The sequence below is a fragment of the Meles meles genome, chromosome 6, assembly GCF_922984935.1.
Source record: "Meles meles chromosome 6, mMelMel3.1 paternal haplotype, whole genome shotgun sequence".
NCBI classification, from domain to species: Eukaryota; Metazoa; Chordata; class Mammalia; order Carnivora; family Mustelidae; genus Meles; species Meles meles.
In genome coordinates this window covers 51,481,332-51,497,203 of record NC_060071.1, presented here as the reverse complement: position 1 = coordinate 51,497,203, position 15,872 = coordinate 51,481,332, and the positions used below count along the sequence as shown (strand labels likewise).

The following is a 15,872-nucleotide window of genomic DNA, read 5'->3' as shown; positions in this document are numbered from 1 at the left end:
TCTGCCTGCCTCTCTGCCTACTTGTGATCTCTCTCTCTGTTAAATAAATAAATAAAATCTTAAAAAAAAAAAAAAAAAAGAACCTGGAAATGTTACTGGTTAGCAAGCGTACTAGGGCCATGTAAACATATGAAAGCAGAAGAGGTCACAGTCCCCATAAGCCTGAAGTATGTCATGTGACTGTGTTGTTACTGTGGGTTGGTCTATGAAAAGAAAATGCAAAAACGACAAAAGAAGAGAACTGAAAAGGACCTGGCAGTCAACAAGGACTGAAGAAAAAGAAAACATCCTGAGGATATAAGGGGAACAGATTAGACTAGAAAGATTCAATCACCCCAGTTTCATAAGGTTGAAGCCATATATACTCACTGCTATTGCAATTCTTCCAAGGACATGCTCTGGAATTTTTCTATATACATCCAAGGAGCCCCCTGTAGAGACAGATATGTTGCATTATTATAAATAAACCTACCAGAACGCTGCATTGAGTTTTTCCTCTGCGTATTCACTATAAGAGTATTTTTTTTCTTCTCTTCCTACATTGTGCATTGGATGTCTAAGGTCAAACTGGTTCTTAGTCCAATTTTTTTTTTTAAAGATTTTATTTATTTATTTGACAGAGATCACAAGCAGGCAGAGAGGCAGGCAGAGAGAGAGAGGGAGAGAGAGAGAGGAGGAAGCAGGCTCCCCGATGAGGAGAGAACCCGACGCGGGGCTCGATCCCAGGACCCTGGGAACATGACCGGAGCTGAAGGCAGAGGCTTTAACCCACTGAGCCACCCAGGCGCCCCTCTTAGTCCAATTTTATTTATGACATAATATACTACCAGATGAAGCATAGCTAGATATTTCCATTTTATTTTCCAGTGTATAATCACATACTTGCAAAAACTGAAACAAACTAGTCAAGGGCAGGCTATGACTCACCACTTAATTTAAAATTAAATACATACACAAAACTAAAGATCAATAGGCCAACCACATTTAAGTATCTATCTACCTTGTGTAACAGTTTTTCTCAAATATAAACCAGGACTCTCTCTTAGAATTTGCAAACTAACTAAACAAAGGGCAGTAACTATAAGGTCCAAAATACACATAGAAAAATAATAAAGTAAAAGAGTATTATTAACATCTTTCTAAATGAATGTTGTCCTTCAAATTAAGTACCAAGACAAGCAATCAATCTATTCCAAAGATACTCAGTTCAAAACGTTTTAAAATTCTCTTTGATATCACTCCAAAAACCACTTAAGTAAAAAAAGAAAAACCAATCTCCCTGTTTCTTAATATTTTTCACTAAAAAGGTATTCACCAACATCCTTCATCTTTATCAAATCAATCGGTTTCAAAAACCAAACCATTAGACTATAAACAGAAGGAGGACAGGGCCATGCTGTTTACTGGTTCTATGTTTTCATCAACCTGAAAATGAGCATTACTAGCAGATAGTAGCCATTTGATAAATATCTGTCAAATGAATCAACAGATAAACTAAAGTCCATGTGAACCTCAACAGATGGGTACAGCTGCGCTGAAGGCAGTTTTAAAAGAAGGAACCATGGCAATACTGACAATGCTGAAAACAACTGCACTGCTTTCCCAGGTGACTATTTTAAAGGAACCAATACTCACTTGGAAGTATAAATTTGGGTATGGTTGTTACATTTTCAATCTCACACAAGTAATAGAAGAATTTCAGTAAGAAAGGCAAAGAACCACTACTTTACTCATTGACGAAATGATTGTATGAGAGTTATTTAACAGTACGTATTCATCTTTCTTTGAGTCAAGCTGAGGTGTAGTCTTTCAGTTCTTTTTTTAAAAGAGATTTTATTTACTTATTTGTGAGAGAGAGAATGCACAAGCAGGGGAAGGGGGAGAGGGAGGAGACTCCCTGCTGAGCAAGGAGCCTGATAAAGGGCTCGATCCCAGGACCTCGGAATCGCGACCTGAGCGGAAGGCAGACACTTAACTGACTGAGCCACTCAGGCACCCCTAGTCTTTCAATTCTATAGAGGAATTATCCAGGATATTTGAGAAGTAATCTCCATTTCAAATTTTCAGAGGCTAAAAATTCATATTTAACCACCTTACTACTGGATGATTTGTAAGTATGCCTCATATGATACTAAAATGGAGCATGTTCTTTTTTTGAAATGAAGTTAAGCGCATTTCACAAATATGAGTATTTTTATATGTCAAGTTTTCCTAAAGCTGAACATCAAGAAAAAGTTATTTTTCCTATAGAAACCAATGATATCTATTGCATACATATAAAGCTACTGACTCTGTATTTATCCTATTTAAAGCAGAAAAATGATTTAAATGATTTAAATGCAGATAAAAATGATTTAAAGCAGAAAAATGATTGCTTCTTTAGATGACTGTGACGTGTAGTTTCTAGATTCTTGCAAGAAGCTGGAAAACCATGGCATGGCTCAACTTTATGTTTGGCTCTGGGTGCTACCCGGAAGATAATGGGAAAAAAACAAACAAACAAAACAACCACTTCTGCAATGAACTGAACCATCTTTATTTACTAAAAGAGCATTTTTATTATAGATGCAATAAAAGGGAAAATATGGTAAGAAAACATTTCGTGTTCTCATTGATCTCTCAAATAAATTGGCAATTACAAGAATAAACAGTCTCAAAAAGATCAAGCTTTACAGGCTGGTATTTGGAAGACTGACAAATGCAGTGTCCTGAACCAATCCCTTGAGAAGTGAAAGGAAGCCTGAGGGGCTCAACAGTAGGAGGTGCAAATCCATTCACACACACTAGTAAGAAGTCCTGAGACCTTTTTTTTTTTTTTTAAACATAAGATGTAAATCAGGGTTTAATTACCTAAACAGACAATCAATAGTCAACAAGCTAAATGGAAAAGCCAAAGATTACATTACCCTTCTCGGTAGAAAAAGCCAAAAAAGAATCCCAATTTGAGGTAGTTCGCTGGTTTTTGTAAATATCCATTAAATCCCACTCTCCTTAGCCACCCATGTGGGTAAATATATACTGGCTCTGTGTCATCACATTCATCCTGCCCTTGACATAATCATTAGAGATAACTGTCAGAGGCAAAAAAAAAAAAAAAAAAGAAAAGGGGGATCTAGCAGATCCACTCAGAATCAAAAGATCCTATTAAGCTTAATACATTCTCTTTGTGCGATTAAATAATTCTTTGGCTAAAAATGAAAGTTTTCAGTTGAATTGTCACAGAGTTTTACTATCACTTCTATCTCACAGGCCTATCCCCAAAAGGCAATTCTTAGACTCATCAAGTCACCCAACATTAGTGCTAGAGGGACATTAAAGATCAGTCCAATGACTTTGACAAGCGGGGGAAACTGAGTCCCAGAAAGGAAAGTCACGGCCATGAGTCGGGATGGCAGAACTCAGGAAAGGTCTCAGCCTTTGAACTCCCAGAAATGCAAACATTTAAAAGGTTTCCCCATAATATCATAGAGCTTAAGAATCACATGTGAACTTTTTTACAGTTCAATGTAATGTGATATTACCATTACACACTCAGATATTTAATCTTAGCTGAGACATTGGTATTCAAGGCATTTAGAAACTCATTTCTATGTTGCATAGTTGGTTTGAACCTTTTATTCATGAATCGGAGAGGACATCACTGGTTTGCTCTCTGTAACCTGTCACTTCCCTGAGTTCTCTGGCCTCAGATCACACAAGCCAATCATTTCATTGCATGCCACTATCCACCACAGGAACCAGGAGGAAGAGTGCTAATAGATTAGCAAAAAACCCCATCTCAACTGCCAAACTATATGTTTCTCTTAATGACTTAGGGCTATCATTTTCATGCAACTAAGCCAAAAGGATTCATGGTGTAAGGTCTGTGCTTAACCTAATACTGGGCTAAAATATAAAGTAGTGTCTTGGATGTAAGATAAACACAAATATGAGGTAAATGAACAAGAAGCAACAATACTGTCATATTATCCCAAAAGTTTCCTTAAAATGACCATGATTATTATCAATATTAATAAAATTAAAATCTGGAACCCTAAGCAAAAATTTCAGAAGCAGCTCTTTTAGCCTGTTAGTTGAAAAAAATAAAGAGCCCTTTCTTTCAAGTACAAGTACTTGATACTCCCTTTCTTCCTCTACAACATGGGTTTTTTTGGGGGGAAAAAATGTATTCCCAAGATGACAATCCAAGAACATAGGCATATATTCTGAGATGCTATATTTGAGCATATCTGAGAAGATTGTTTTACTCAATGAGAAGACATATCATGGCCCTCCTTACTTGAATCCTTCCAATGGCACCCTAATTCAGACTGAAACACAACTTCCTTACATGGCCTACACAATCTAGCTTCTGCTTACTTCTCTGGCCCCCTGTCCAGCCCCAGGGCCTCTCACCGCTACTCGTTAGTCACTCTGGCCTTCTTGTGGGGCCCTGTTTATACCAAGCTTGCTCCCACCTTGTGCATTTATACCAGATACTACATCTTCCTCGAAGATCTTCCCCATGATCTTTTCTGTATGCCTCACTGACACTAAAGTCTATGCTAAAATATCTCTCCCATTAAAAAAGCCACCTGTGACCATCCTCTCTAGCTCCTCCTCTCCTATAGTCATCATCTTCCCTGCTTTATGTTCTAGCAAGATCTGTCCCTCTCGGAGAGTGTACTGTGTGTTTCTTCTCAGCCTCCCCTTCTAGAATTTAAGTGCCCGCAATGACAGGAATTAAGTCCTATTCACTACTGTATTCCCAGGTTTAGAACAGTGTCTGCAGGAAAGTGCTCAATAAACAGAGACAAAGGACTAAAATAAGAATTAAAACAGTGAGAATCTACACTAAAGGAATAGTACTAGGTTTGCGAGAAAGTTGTCAAGAAGTTTAACGGCAATGGGAAGGGAAATGATAGAGGGTGGTACACAGTTTTTGGTCCATATATTTCTGAGTACCTTTTGCTGTATTATAGAGTAGGAAGATCCAAAAGAAAGAGGGCGATGGGTGGAGAGAACACCAGCGAGAGGATGCACCACATGGAGGGCTGACCTTGGGCAGTCCTTCATGTGCAGGGAGGGCCAGGAGGGTGCACGTGTCACTAAGCTGCAGGTGGAGGCACAAGCAACTGGGAGAGCTCATACCTGAAAGTCTACATGATCTCGGAAGGAGGAAGTCCAATCTGGGAAACGGGAATGAAATTGTAGGAGAGCTGATGTAGTAAATAACAGAAAGATGGGAACTGGAGAACAAACTGCAAAAAGTGGGAAATTTTAGTGTTCAGGGACTGATTAGTATGGAGGAAAGGGAAGCTGCCAAGGAGCAGTTAGAGAGGGGCTTTAGGCAGCTCAAGTCCAGAAAGGAGTCATCTCAAAAAAGACAGGTAAATCTAGACGATCAAGTGAATGTTTTAAGGTAAGGACTCAGAGTAGTAAAAATGTGTCATCTTTGGGGCGCCTAGGTGGCTCAGTCAGTTAAGTGTCTGACTCTTGGTTTCAGTTCAGGTCATGATCCCAGGCTCTATGCTCAGCCTGGAGTCTGCCGGAGATGCTCTGTCTCTTTCCTTTCCCTCTCCCTCTGCTCCTCCCCCCTTGCTTGCTCTCATTCTCTCTAAAATAAAAAATAAAATCTTTAAAGAAATGAAAGGGGGTCCTTCAGACTGAACGAATTTCAGAGGAAAGTTACCAGACAGTAACTCAAATCCAAACAAAGAAATACAGTACACTGGTAAAGGTCACTAGAAGGTAGACATAAAAGACAAGATAAGTGTGTTTTTGTTTTTAAGACTTTTTCTCCTATCTGATTTAAAAGAGAACTGCATATTGCAATAAGTATAATCTGTGTTACTAAGCATACAACCTATAAAGATGTAACTTATATGGCAATAACAGCACAAAGAAGAGGGAAAGAATGGAGCTATAGAGGAGCAGTGTTTTTATGTACTAAAAAAAAGTCAGTATTAATCTGAACTAAGTTGTTACAAGATAAAATGTTAATTATAATCTCTAGGAAAACCAGAAATATAACTCAAAAAATACAGTAAAAGAAACCACAAGAGAATTTAAACAATATATTAAAAAATATCTATTTACATAAAATACAGCAGTAATGGAGAAACAGGAACATAAAAGATGTAAGACTTAAAGAAAACAAGTAGTAAAATGACAGCTATGAAACCTACCTTTCTGGTAATTATATTAAAGATTTAGCTATTATTTTAGAGGGGGGAAGGGCAGAGGGAGAGAGAATCCGAAGCAGACTCCACACTGAGCACAGAGTCTGATGTTGGGCTCCATTTCAAGACCCCAAGATCATGACCTGAGCTGAAACCAAGAGTTAGACACTTAACCAACTGCACCACCCAGGTGCTCTTGGTAACTACATTAAATGTAAATGAATTAAGTACCAACAGATTGGCAGAAGAGATTAAAAAATGACCCAACTCTATGGTGTCTATGAGAGACGCACTTTAAGATTTATTTATTTATTTATTTATTTGACACAGAGAGAGAGATCACAAGTAGGCAGAGAGGCAGGCAGAGAGAGAGGGGTAAGCAGGCCCCCCGCCAAGCAGAGAGCCCGACGCGGGGCTCGATCCCAGGACCCCGAGATCGTGACCCAAGCCAAAGGCAGAGGCTCAACCCACTGAGCCACCCAGGCACCCCGAGAGATGCACTTTAGATTCAACAACTCAAATAGGTTTAAGGCCAAACAACAGCAAAAGATACAACAAGCTAATAATAATCAACAGGGAGTTGGGATGACCATACTAATATTAGACAAAATAGACTTTTAGACAAATATAGTAACTACAGACAAACACATTTTATAATGATAAAAGAGTCAATCCATTGTGAAGATAGAACAATTATAAACACATATGCACCTAACAAAAGAACATGTGAGGCATAAATTGAAGTGAGAAATAAGACAACAAAAAAATATTACTTGGAGACTTCAATATCCTACTTTCTTATCTTTTCTTTCTTTTTTTTAACATTATGTTCAATTAGCCAACTTATAAGTACATCATTAGATTTTGATACAGTATTCAATGAGTTGTGTATAACACCCAGCGCTAATCACCTTGGAAAGCCACATGCAGAAGAATACCCACTTTCAAAAATGAATAGAAATATACTGAAGAGAAACAAGAAAACAAAACACTTAAGCTGTAAATCAACTAGACCTAACAGACATCTAAAGAACATCTCACCAAACAATAGCGGAATACACTTTTCTCAGGTGCAAATGAAGCATTCTCCAAAATATATAATGTTAAGGCATAAAACAAATCTCAATAAATTTAAAAGGACCAAAATCATATAAAGTATGCTCCCAACCTCAAAAGAATATTAGAAATCAACAACAGAAGGACACTCAATGTGGAAAATGATACACTCTTAATTGAAAATGGGTCAAGAAAGAAACTGCAAAGGATTTCCTTTGTGGGAATTAGAAGATATTTTGAAATAAATGAAAATGAAAACACAATATATCAAAACTTCTACAATGTAGCTAAAGCAGTACTTAGAGGGAAATGTATACCTGCAAATACCTACATTAAAAAAGAAAGATCTCAAATCAGTATCCTAACTTTGTACCTTAAAAAGCTAGAAAAAGAAGAGCAAACTAAACCCAAAGCTAGTAGATGAAGAAATAAATAGTAGAGCAGAGATAAATTACATAAGAATAGAAAAATAAAGAAAATCAAAGAAACCAAAAGTTGGTTCTTTGAAAAAGACAAAGAAACTGACCAAATTTTAGCTACAGTGACCAAGAAAAAAAAAAAAAAAAAGACAGAAGACTCAGATTACTAAACTCTGGAATAAAAAGGGAAAATCAATACCAACTTTACAGAAATAAAAATGATTGTAAAAGAATACTAAAACAACTGTATATCAGCAAATTAGATAATTGAGATGAAATGGACAAATTTTGGAAAGCTACCAACTATCAAAACTGACTCAAGAAGAAACAGATATTCTGGTCTTTGGGGCCTGCCGCGGAAACAAGATGACAAAGGGGACGTCATCATTTGGAAAGCGTCGCAATAAGATGCACACGTTGTGCCGCCGCTGTGGCTCGAAGGCCTCCACCTTCAGAAGTCCACGTGTGGCAAATGCGGCTATCCTGCCAAGCGCAAGAGAAAGTATAACTGGAGTGCCAAGGCTAAAAGACGAAACACCACTGGGACCGGTCGAATGAGGCACCTAAAAATCGTATACCGCAGATCCAGGCATGGATTCCGTGAAGGAACAACACCTAAGCCCAAGAGGGCAGCTGTTGCAGCATCCAGTTCATCTTAAGGATTTCAGCGATGAGTCACAATAAACATCATGGTTTAAAAAAAAGAAACAGATACTATGAATAAACCTATAGCTATCTATAATTAGTAAAGAGATGGGTAATCAAAAAAACTACTCAGAAATATTATTTAGTCTTAAAAAAGAAAAAAAAAATTTGACATGCCACAGCATGGAATGAACTTGAAGACATTATGCAAACTGAAATATGCCAGTGCCCAAAAGACAAATACGGTATGATTCCACTTAAATGAGGTGCCTAGAGTAGTCCAATTCATACAATTCATACAAACAAAAACCAAATGTTGGGTGCCAGGGGTAGAAAGCAATGAGGAGTTATTGTTTAATGGGTACAGCATCTCAGATATGCAAGATGCAAAGAGTTCTGGAGATAGATGGTGGCAGTTAATGCTGATGAGCTACATACTTAAAAATGGTTATTAATATGGTAAATGTTACATTATCTGTGTTATACTACAATAAAAAACACTGCTGAGAGGGGTGCCTGGGTGGCTCAGTCATTAAGCGTCTGCCTTTGGCTCAAGTCATGATCCCAGGGTTCTGGATTGAGCCCCGTCTCGAGCTCTCTGCTCAGCAGGAAACCTGCTTCTCCCTCTCTCACTCCCCCGCTTATGTTCCCTCTCTCGCTGTCTCTCTCTCTGTCAAATAAATAAATAAAATCTTAAAAAAACCCAAACACACTGTTGAGAAAGACAGTCTTATGTGCACTGTTCTTCGAACCCTACTTGGCCACATAAGAATGGGCCTTAGGCCTGGAACATGTGCTTACCAACAGATAAAGAGCCCACACAGCCTGTGCTGGGCTTACCTCCTTGCTCTGAAATGCCTTTCCCTGTTTCAGACTAAATGTGTACTCCTTTGTCCTGCTTAAGCATGTGTGTCAATGGCCCTCAGGCATGTCCCCAGCTTTCAGCGCCTCTGACACCACAGGAGTGGGGTGGGGTGGAGGATCTTTTTGCTGCAGCACAAGGAGTGTGTGTAGGCCAAGGGCCCTACATAGGCTGCCAGGAAGGACCCAGTGCTGGCCACAGGGAACTGACACTACCAAACCTGGTCATGCTGTGTCTCTTTTTTTTAATGTGAGTAAAGCACTATTAAATCCAGTGCTTGACTGCACTGTGATTTCTTGGGAACTTCATACTAAGATGAACTGGGCAGAACTGCTTGGACTTCTTCTGATAATCAGCAACAGATGACACTTGACCATGAAAACTACTCACAAAGAAAACCCCAGAACCAAATGGCTTCACTGATGAGTTCTACCAAATATTTAAAGAAAAATAAACATTACTCTTTGACAAACTCTTCCAAAAACTAGAAGAGGAGAAAACTTTCCAACTCCCTCTTTAGGACAGAGTTATCATTATACCAAAATCAGACAATGACATTGTAAGAAAAGAATACTATAGACCAATATTCCTTAAGAATATAAATTCGAAAATCCCTAATAAGACACGACAAATTGAATGCAGCAACATATAAAAAGGATTATACATTAAGACCAGGTGGAATTATCTCAGCAATACAAGACGGTTCAACATGCAAAAATCAATTAATGCAATATTCTGTAACTGTGGGATAATGGATTTAAAAGCATGACCATTTCTTTCTCTTTTTTTCTTAAAGATTTATTTATTTGAGAGAGAGAGAGAGAACATGAGGTGGGAGAGGATCCAAGGGAGAGGGAGAGAATCTTAAGAAGACTCTGCACTGAACATAGAGCATGACATGGGGCTCGATCTCACAACCCTGAGATCATGACCTGAATTGAAATCAGGAATCAGACACTTAACCATCTGAGCCACACAAGCACCCCGAACGACCATTCCCATAAACACAGAAAAACCACTTGAAAAAATCTAATGCCTTTTTATGATAAAAATACTCAACAAACTTGGAGGAGAAGGGGACTTTGACAACCCAATAAAGGACATCTACTAAAACCCCACAACTAATACCATGCTTAATAGTGAAAGACTAAGAGCTTCTCCTTTAGGATCAGAAGCAAAAGAAAGATGTCTGCTCTCACCACTTCTATCTGACACCGTACTGAAGGGTAGCCAGGGTAGTTAAGCAAGGAAGAGAGATTAAAAAGCATCCAGATTGGAAAGGAAGTAAAACTACATCTATTTGCAGGTTCCATGGTCTATCTAGAAGACCTTAAGGAATCTGCGAAAACCTATTAGGGTTAAGATACAAGTTTAGCAAGGTAGGAGGATACAAAATCAATACACAAAAATCATTTAGATTTCTATATGCTATCAATGAACAATTAAAAATGAAATTAAAAGTTCAATATACAATAGCATCAAAGAATATTTAGGAATAAATTTAACAAAAGAACTGTAAAACTTGAACACCAAAAACTATAAAACATCACTGAAAAAAATTAAAGATGATCTAAATAAATGGAAAGATACTCTAAGACTTAATATTGGTAAGTTCCCAGTACTCCCCAGACTGATCTCTAGATTCACGGCAATCTGTATTGGAATCCTAGCTGGACTTTTTTTGATGTGTGTATGTAAATTTGGCAAGCTGATTATAAAATTCATATGAAAATCCAAGAGACCCAGAATGGCCAAAATAATCTTGAGAAAGAATAAAGCTGGAAACTCACATGTCTTAATTTAAAAACTTAACTATAAAGCTAAAATAATCTAGAATAATAAAGTAAAAGTAAGCAAGTACAGTCTGATACTGCCACAAGGATGGGAAAATAGATCAATGGAAGAGAATCAAGAGCCCAGAAATGCATTTCATGGTCAATAAATTTTTGACGAGAGTGCCAAGAAAATTCAATGAGAAAGAATAATCTTTTTAACAAATGTTGCTAGGACTAACTGGATATTCACAATGAAAAGAATGGTTTAGACTCTATACCATACACAAAAATGAACTCAAAATAGATAAAAAACTTAAATGTAAGAGCGAAAATTATAAAGCTCTTAGAAGAAAACAGGTGTAAATTTTCAATAGTTTCTTACATATGACATCTAAAGCAACTAAAGGAAAAAATAGATGAACTGAACTTCATCAAATTTTAAAACTTTCGTGCCTAAAAGGACATGACCAAGAAAATGAAAAGACAACTGACAGAATGGAAGAAAATATTTGCAAATCATACATCTGATAAGAGCTTAGTATTCAGAATATAAAAAGAATTCTTAAAATTCAACAATAGGGGTGCCTGGGAGGCTCAGTGGGTTAAGCCTCTGCCTTCGGCTCAGGTCATGATCTCGGGGTCCTGGGATCAAGCCCTGCATCGGGCTCTCTGCTCAGCAGGGAGCCTGTTTCCCCCTCTCTCTTGGCCTACCTGTGATCTCTCTCTGTCAAATAAATAAATAAAATCTTAAAAAAAAAAAAAAAAAACCTCAACAATAAAAACACAAATAAGCCATGTGAAGATAGACAAAAGATTTGAATACACATGTCTCCAAGGAAGGCATACCAATGGCCAATAAGCACATACAAATATTGTCAACATCATCAGTCATTTAGGAAATCTAAATAAAAACTAAAGAGATACTGTTTCTCACCAGGCTATTTAAAAAAAAAAAAGACACACAATAACAAGTGTTGGCAAAGACATGGAGGAATTGAAACCCTCATACAGTGCAGCTGTACAGGCAAATGGGTGTGAAACAGAATGCAACAGTTTGGCAGTTCCTCAGAAAATTACACACAGAGTTACCATATGGCCCAGCAATTTTTTTTTTTTTATTTAGAGAATACTTTATTAGTTTCTGTAATCAAACCCATGTAGATAAGACCTTACATATTTAATACAGTGCGTTACCCCTGTACAAATGGAAAAAATTATGTTTAACATTTCTAGACCAATATGGCTGTTAATTTCTGTACAACGCCAACCCGACACGTACGACTGGGACACTTTCTCCAAAGTTGACAGCGCAGCTGAAGTTTCCAAAAATTCAAATTATTTATATATATATGGATATGTATGTATATATATATTTTTTATTTATTTATTTATATAAAAAGACCAATAGCAGTATGTTATGCATCAATAGCAGCAACAGCTTTTCCAGGTTCTGCAGTCATCTGAACAAAATTAGAGAGACATCCAGCACACTCCATTAATAAAAAAGGAAAAAAAAAAAAGGTAAAAAACCAAAACCCCAGAAAACAGCAAAGTTCTGTTACTGTTGTGGTACCTGGCACCATTTTTTAAATTAGCTTCTCAATCATCATCTGGAAAGAAAACATTCTATAATAACGTCATTAAAAACAGCTCTGATAAAGCACAGTCACTATTACGTATCATAAAGCAGGTACAAGGTATTTTACATTCACAGAGGTACGATACAGTACTGTCCTACATCTACCATACTAGAGGATACAATTAAAAATGGCCCAGCAATTTAACTCCTAGATCTATACACTCAAGAGAACTGAAAATGTATGTCCACACAAAAACTTGTACACAAATGCACAGAGCAGCATTATTAAAAACAGCCCAAAAGTGGAAACATCCCAAGTGCCCATCAACTGATGAATGAATGAATGAAATGTGGTAGGTCCGCACAATGGATTGTTACTTGGCCATAAAAACGGAAAAAATACTGATACATGCTACAACATGGATAAACCTAAGTATAAGGCGGCAGGCACAAAGGCCACCTGCTGCATGGTTCCATTTACATAAGAAGTCCAAAATAAGGAAATCTGGAGATGGAGAGTAGATTAGTTGTTGCCACAGACTAGAGGAAAGAAGGAAGAGTGAGTGGCTGCTAACAGCTAAGGAGTTTGTTTCTGGGGTGATCAAAATGTTTTGGAATTAGTGATAGTGAGGTGGCACAACCTTGTGAATATACTCAAAACCACTGAACTGTATATGTCAAAATGGTGAGTTGTATGGTGATTAAATGGGGCGCATGGTGACTCAGTGTGTTAAAGCCTCTGCCTTTGGCTCGGGTCATGGTCCCAGGGTCCTGGGATTGAGCCCTGCGTTGGGCTCTCTGCTTGGCAGGGAGCCTGCTTCCCCCTCTCTCTCTGCCTGCCTCTCTGCCTACTTGTGATCTCTGTCTGTCAAATAAATAAATAAAATCTTTTTTAAAAATATGCCATCTCAATAAATACGTATTTTAATGAAACTGAATTTAGGACACATGATATACCTTATTATAGTAGCAAGGTACCAATGTTGGCTTGTTAAGTCTTGCAATGCATGAACTAGTTGCTTTAGTGATAGACTGAGAATCCCCCAATGAACTGAATATAATAAAAGAGTCGAGGGGCGCCTGGGTGGCTCAGTGGGTTAAGGCCTCTGCTTTCAGCTCAGGTAATGATCTCAGGGTCCTGGGATCGAGCCCTGAGTCGGGCTCTCTGCTCAGCCTGGAACCTGCTTCCCTTCCTCTCTCTCTGCCTGCCTCTCTGTCTACTTGTGATCTCTGTCTGTCAAGTAAATGAATAAAATCTTAAAAAAAAAAAGTCGAGTTTTTTTTTAAAGATTTTATTTTTTTTTAAAGATTTTATTCATTTATTTGACAGACAGAGATCACAAGTAGGCAGAGAGGCAGGCAGAGAGTGAGGAGGAAGTAGGCTCCCTGCTGAGCAGAGAGCCCAATGTGGGGCTTGATCCCAGGACCCTGGGATCATGACCTGAGCTAAGGCTTTAACCCACTGAGCCACCCAGGCGCCCTGAAAGTTGAGTTTTAATGTGCTAGACACTGAAAAACTGAATATGTAAAATCTAAAGACTGCTTTGATTTAAAATGGGTAAATAACAATGACGACATCATTTCAGGAATAGGGTACCAAGGAATCTGCATTTTGCCAAAATATTCAGATCAAGAAAGAGTTACCAACATAGAAACGAATTAAAAATACAGATGAAAGGAAAGGGCTAGAGTCCAAAGAAAACTAAACACATCTTGGCTAAACAGCTGTGTTGAAAAACAATTTCTTATCTTGCAATTAAGAACCGATTTCTTTCTAAAAGACACAGGACATTGGGTTAATAGATTTCTTTAAAAGAAAATCTGTTTTGGCTATTGAAACATTAAAAGAACAGAACATCTGTTTTGCAAGTAAAGACAGATTGTAGGGAAGAATCAAATATCAAACCACCATTTAGACCAGCATTTAATCTGTTCTATTTAAATTTTCAATAAAAGTAAATGAAATTACATTCTTGAAATTATAGCTCAGTTGTAAATATTTAACACCAGGAACCTCTAACACTGAGATGTTTTAGAGTATAAAGGAGATAATTATTAGTATATTTTAATTATTTTTTATTCTATTTGACATCTATATCAGAACCAGGTTTTAAAGTATGCTACCTCCCAAATCATTTTTAAAGTATTATAATAGGGAAAACTCACCATCCATGAATTCTGTACATATTGAAATCCTGTTTTCTACGAAAAATGCACCATAAAACCCTATGATATATGATGAATCACACTGCAACAAAAATAAGACAAAAGATGTTAAAAAAAACAAACAAACCTGCAAGCCAATACTGTAAGATGCTTTATGAGAGAAAATGCCCAAGAAAAGATTACCTTATAAAGAATTTCCAACTCAGACATAATTTGCTTCTGAAGTTCCAGTGTAATATCTAGTAGTATGACCTAAATACACAAAGGAATCAACATTTACACATATATTCACCTTTAAATTAAGTATAGCTATACTCACTATGAAATATAAAAAGGAAAAAATATGTTTTTTTCTCTCTTCATTGCTCCTTTTTTTCCTCTCCACTACTATAACCCCCAGGAATACAAACTGTACTCACATCTGCCTAACCCTTTGTATTGGGGGAGGTGGTACAGAAGTGATTGATGGGACCAAGGAAAAAGCCAGGTCTCAAAGGTCAGTATTAATGGCTTTAAAAGTCAGTTAAGTTATAACACCCTTAATTTATACACCCTATTTTGGCCACATTGGTTATTTCCAGAAAAGGAAGAAAGGAATGACCCTGAAACCATTAAAAAAAAAAAAATTGTCTTGTAATTCAGACACTAGGTGATAAGCGGAGAGGATCAGGAGTAAAAATAACATTTAAAGTAGGTTTTTTTTTTTTACTATGAGGAAATAAGGAGTTTTAAAAACATGTCACATTTTTATATCTTTCAAAGTCATGTTCCTTTGCTAATACTGTAATAAAATGCTGGAGCTTGAAGAAGCCACAGAAATTATTTCACCTAATTCTGTTTTTGTTGTTTTTTTTTTTAATATTTTATTTATTCATTTGACAGAGAGAGACCACTAGCAGGCAGAGCAACAGACAGAGAGGGGGGGGGGGGGAAGAAGGCTCCCCGCTGAGCAGAAAGCCCGATGTGGGGTTCGATCCCAGGACGCTGGGATCATGACCTGAGCCGAAGGCAGAGGCTTAACCCACTGAGCCACCCAGGTGCCCCTAATTCTCTTGTTTTAAAGGAGGAAACCAAGGTGCTGAGAAGCCACACAGCCTGGCAATGTCAAGGTCCCTCCCTGATTCCCAGATGCCTCTTAGAATGTCCTGGTGGTTTACGGTTTTTCCTTGAAGTATCAACCACTGCGGAAGATTGGTAACATGGAAATGT

At 37.6% G+C, this 15,872-nt stretch overlaps 1 protein-coding gene and 1 pseudogene across 5 annotated transcripts in view; one reads left to right on the top strand and one right to left on the bottom strand.

The window, feature by feature from the left end:
• Positions 1-15,872, bottom strand: part of MAP2K5 (mitogen-activated protein kinase kinase 5) — a 257,796-nt gene that overhangs the window by 151,952 nt on the left and 89,972 nt on the right. For all 5 annotated transcript variants that reach the window (XR_006818657.1, XM_046008023.1, XM_046008025.1 and 2 more), the window contains exons 10-12: positions 14,847-14,915; positions 14,664-14,745; positions 370-431 (exon numbers count right to left, since the gene is read on the bottom strand). Coding sequence is in view for 4 of the 5 variants with exons in the window: in XM_046008023.1 (XP_045863979.1) it covers positions 370-431; positions 14,664-14,745; positions 14,847-14,915 (213 nt within the window). In the remaining variant the exon portion in view is untranslated. The remainder of the gene's footprint in view (positions 1-369; positions 432-14,663; positions 14,746-14,846; positions 14,916-15,872) is intronic.
• On the top strand, positions 7,980-8,344 carry LOC123943745 (annotated as a pseudogene).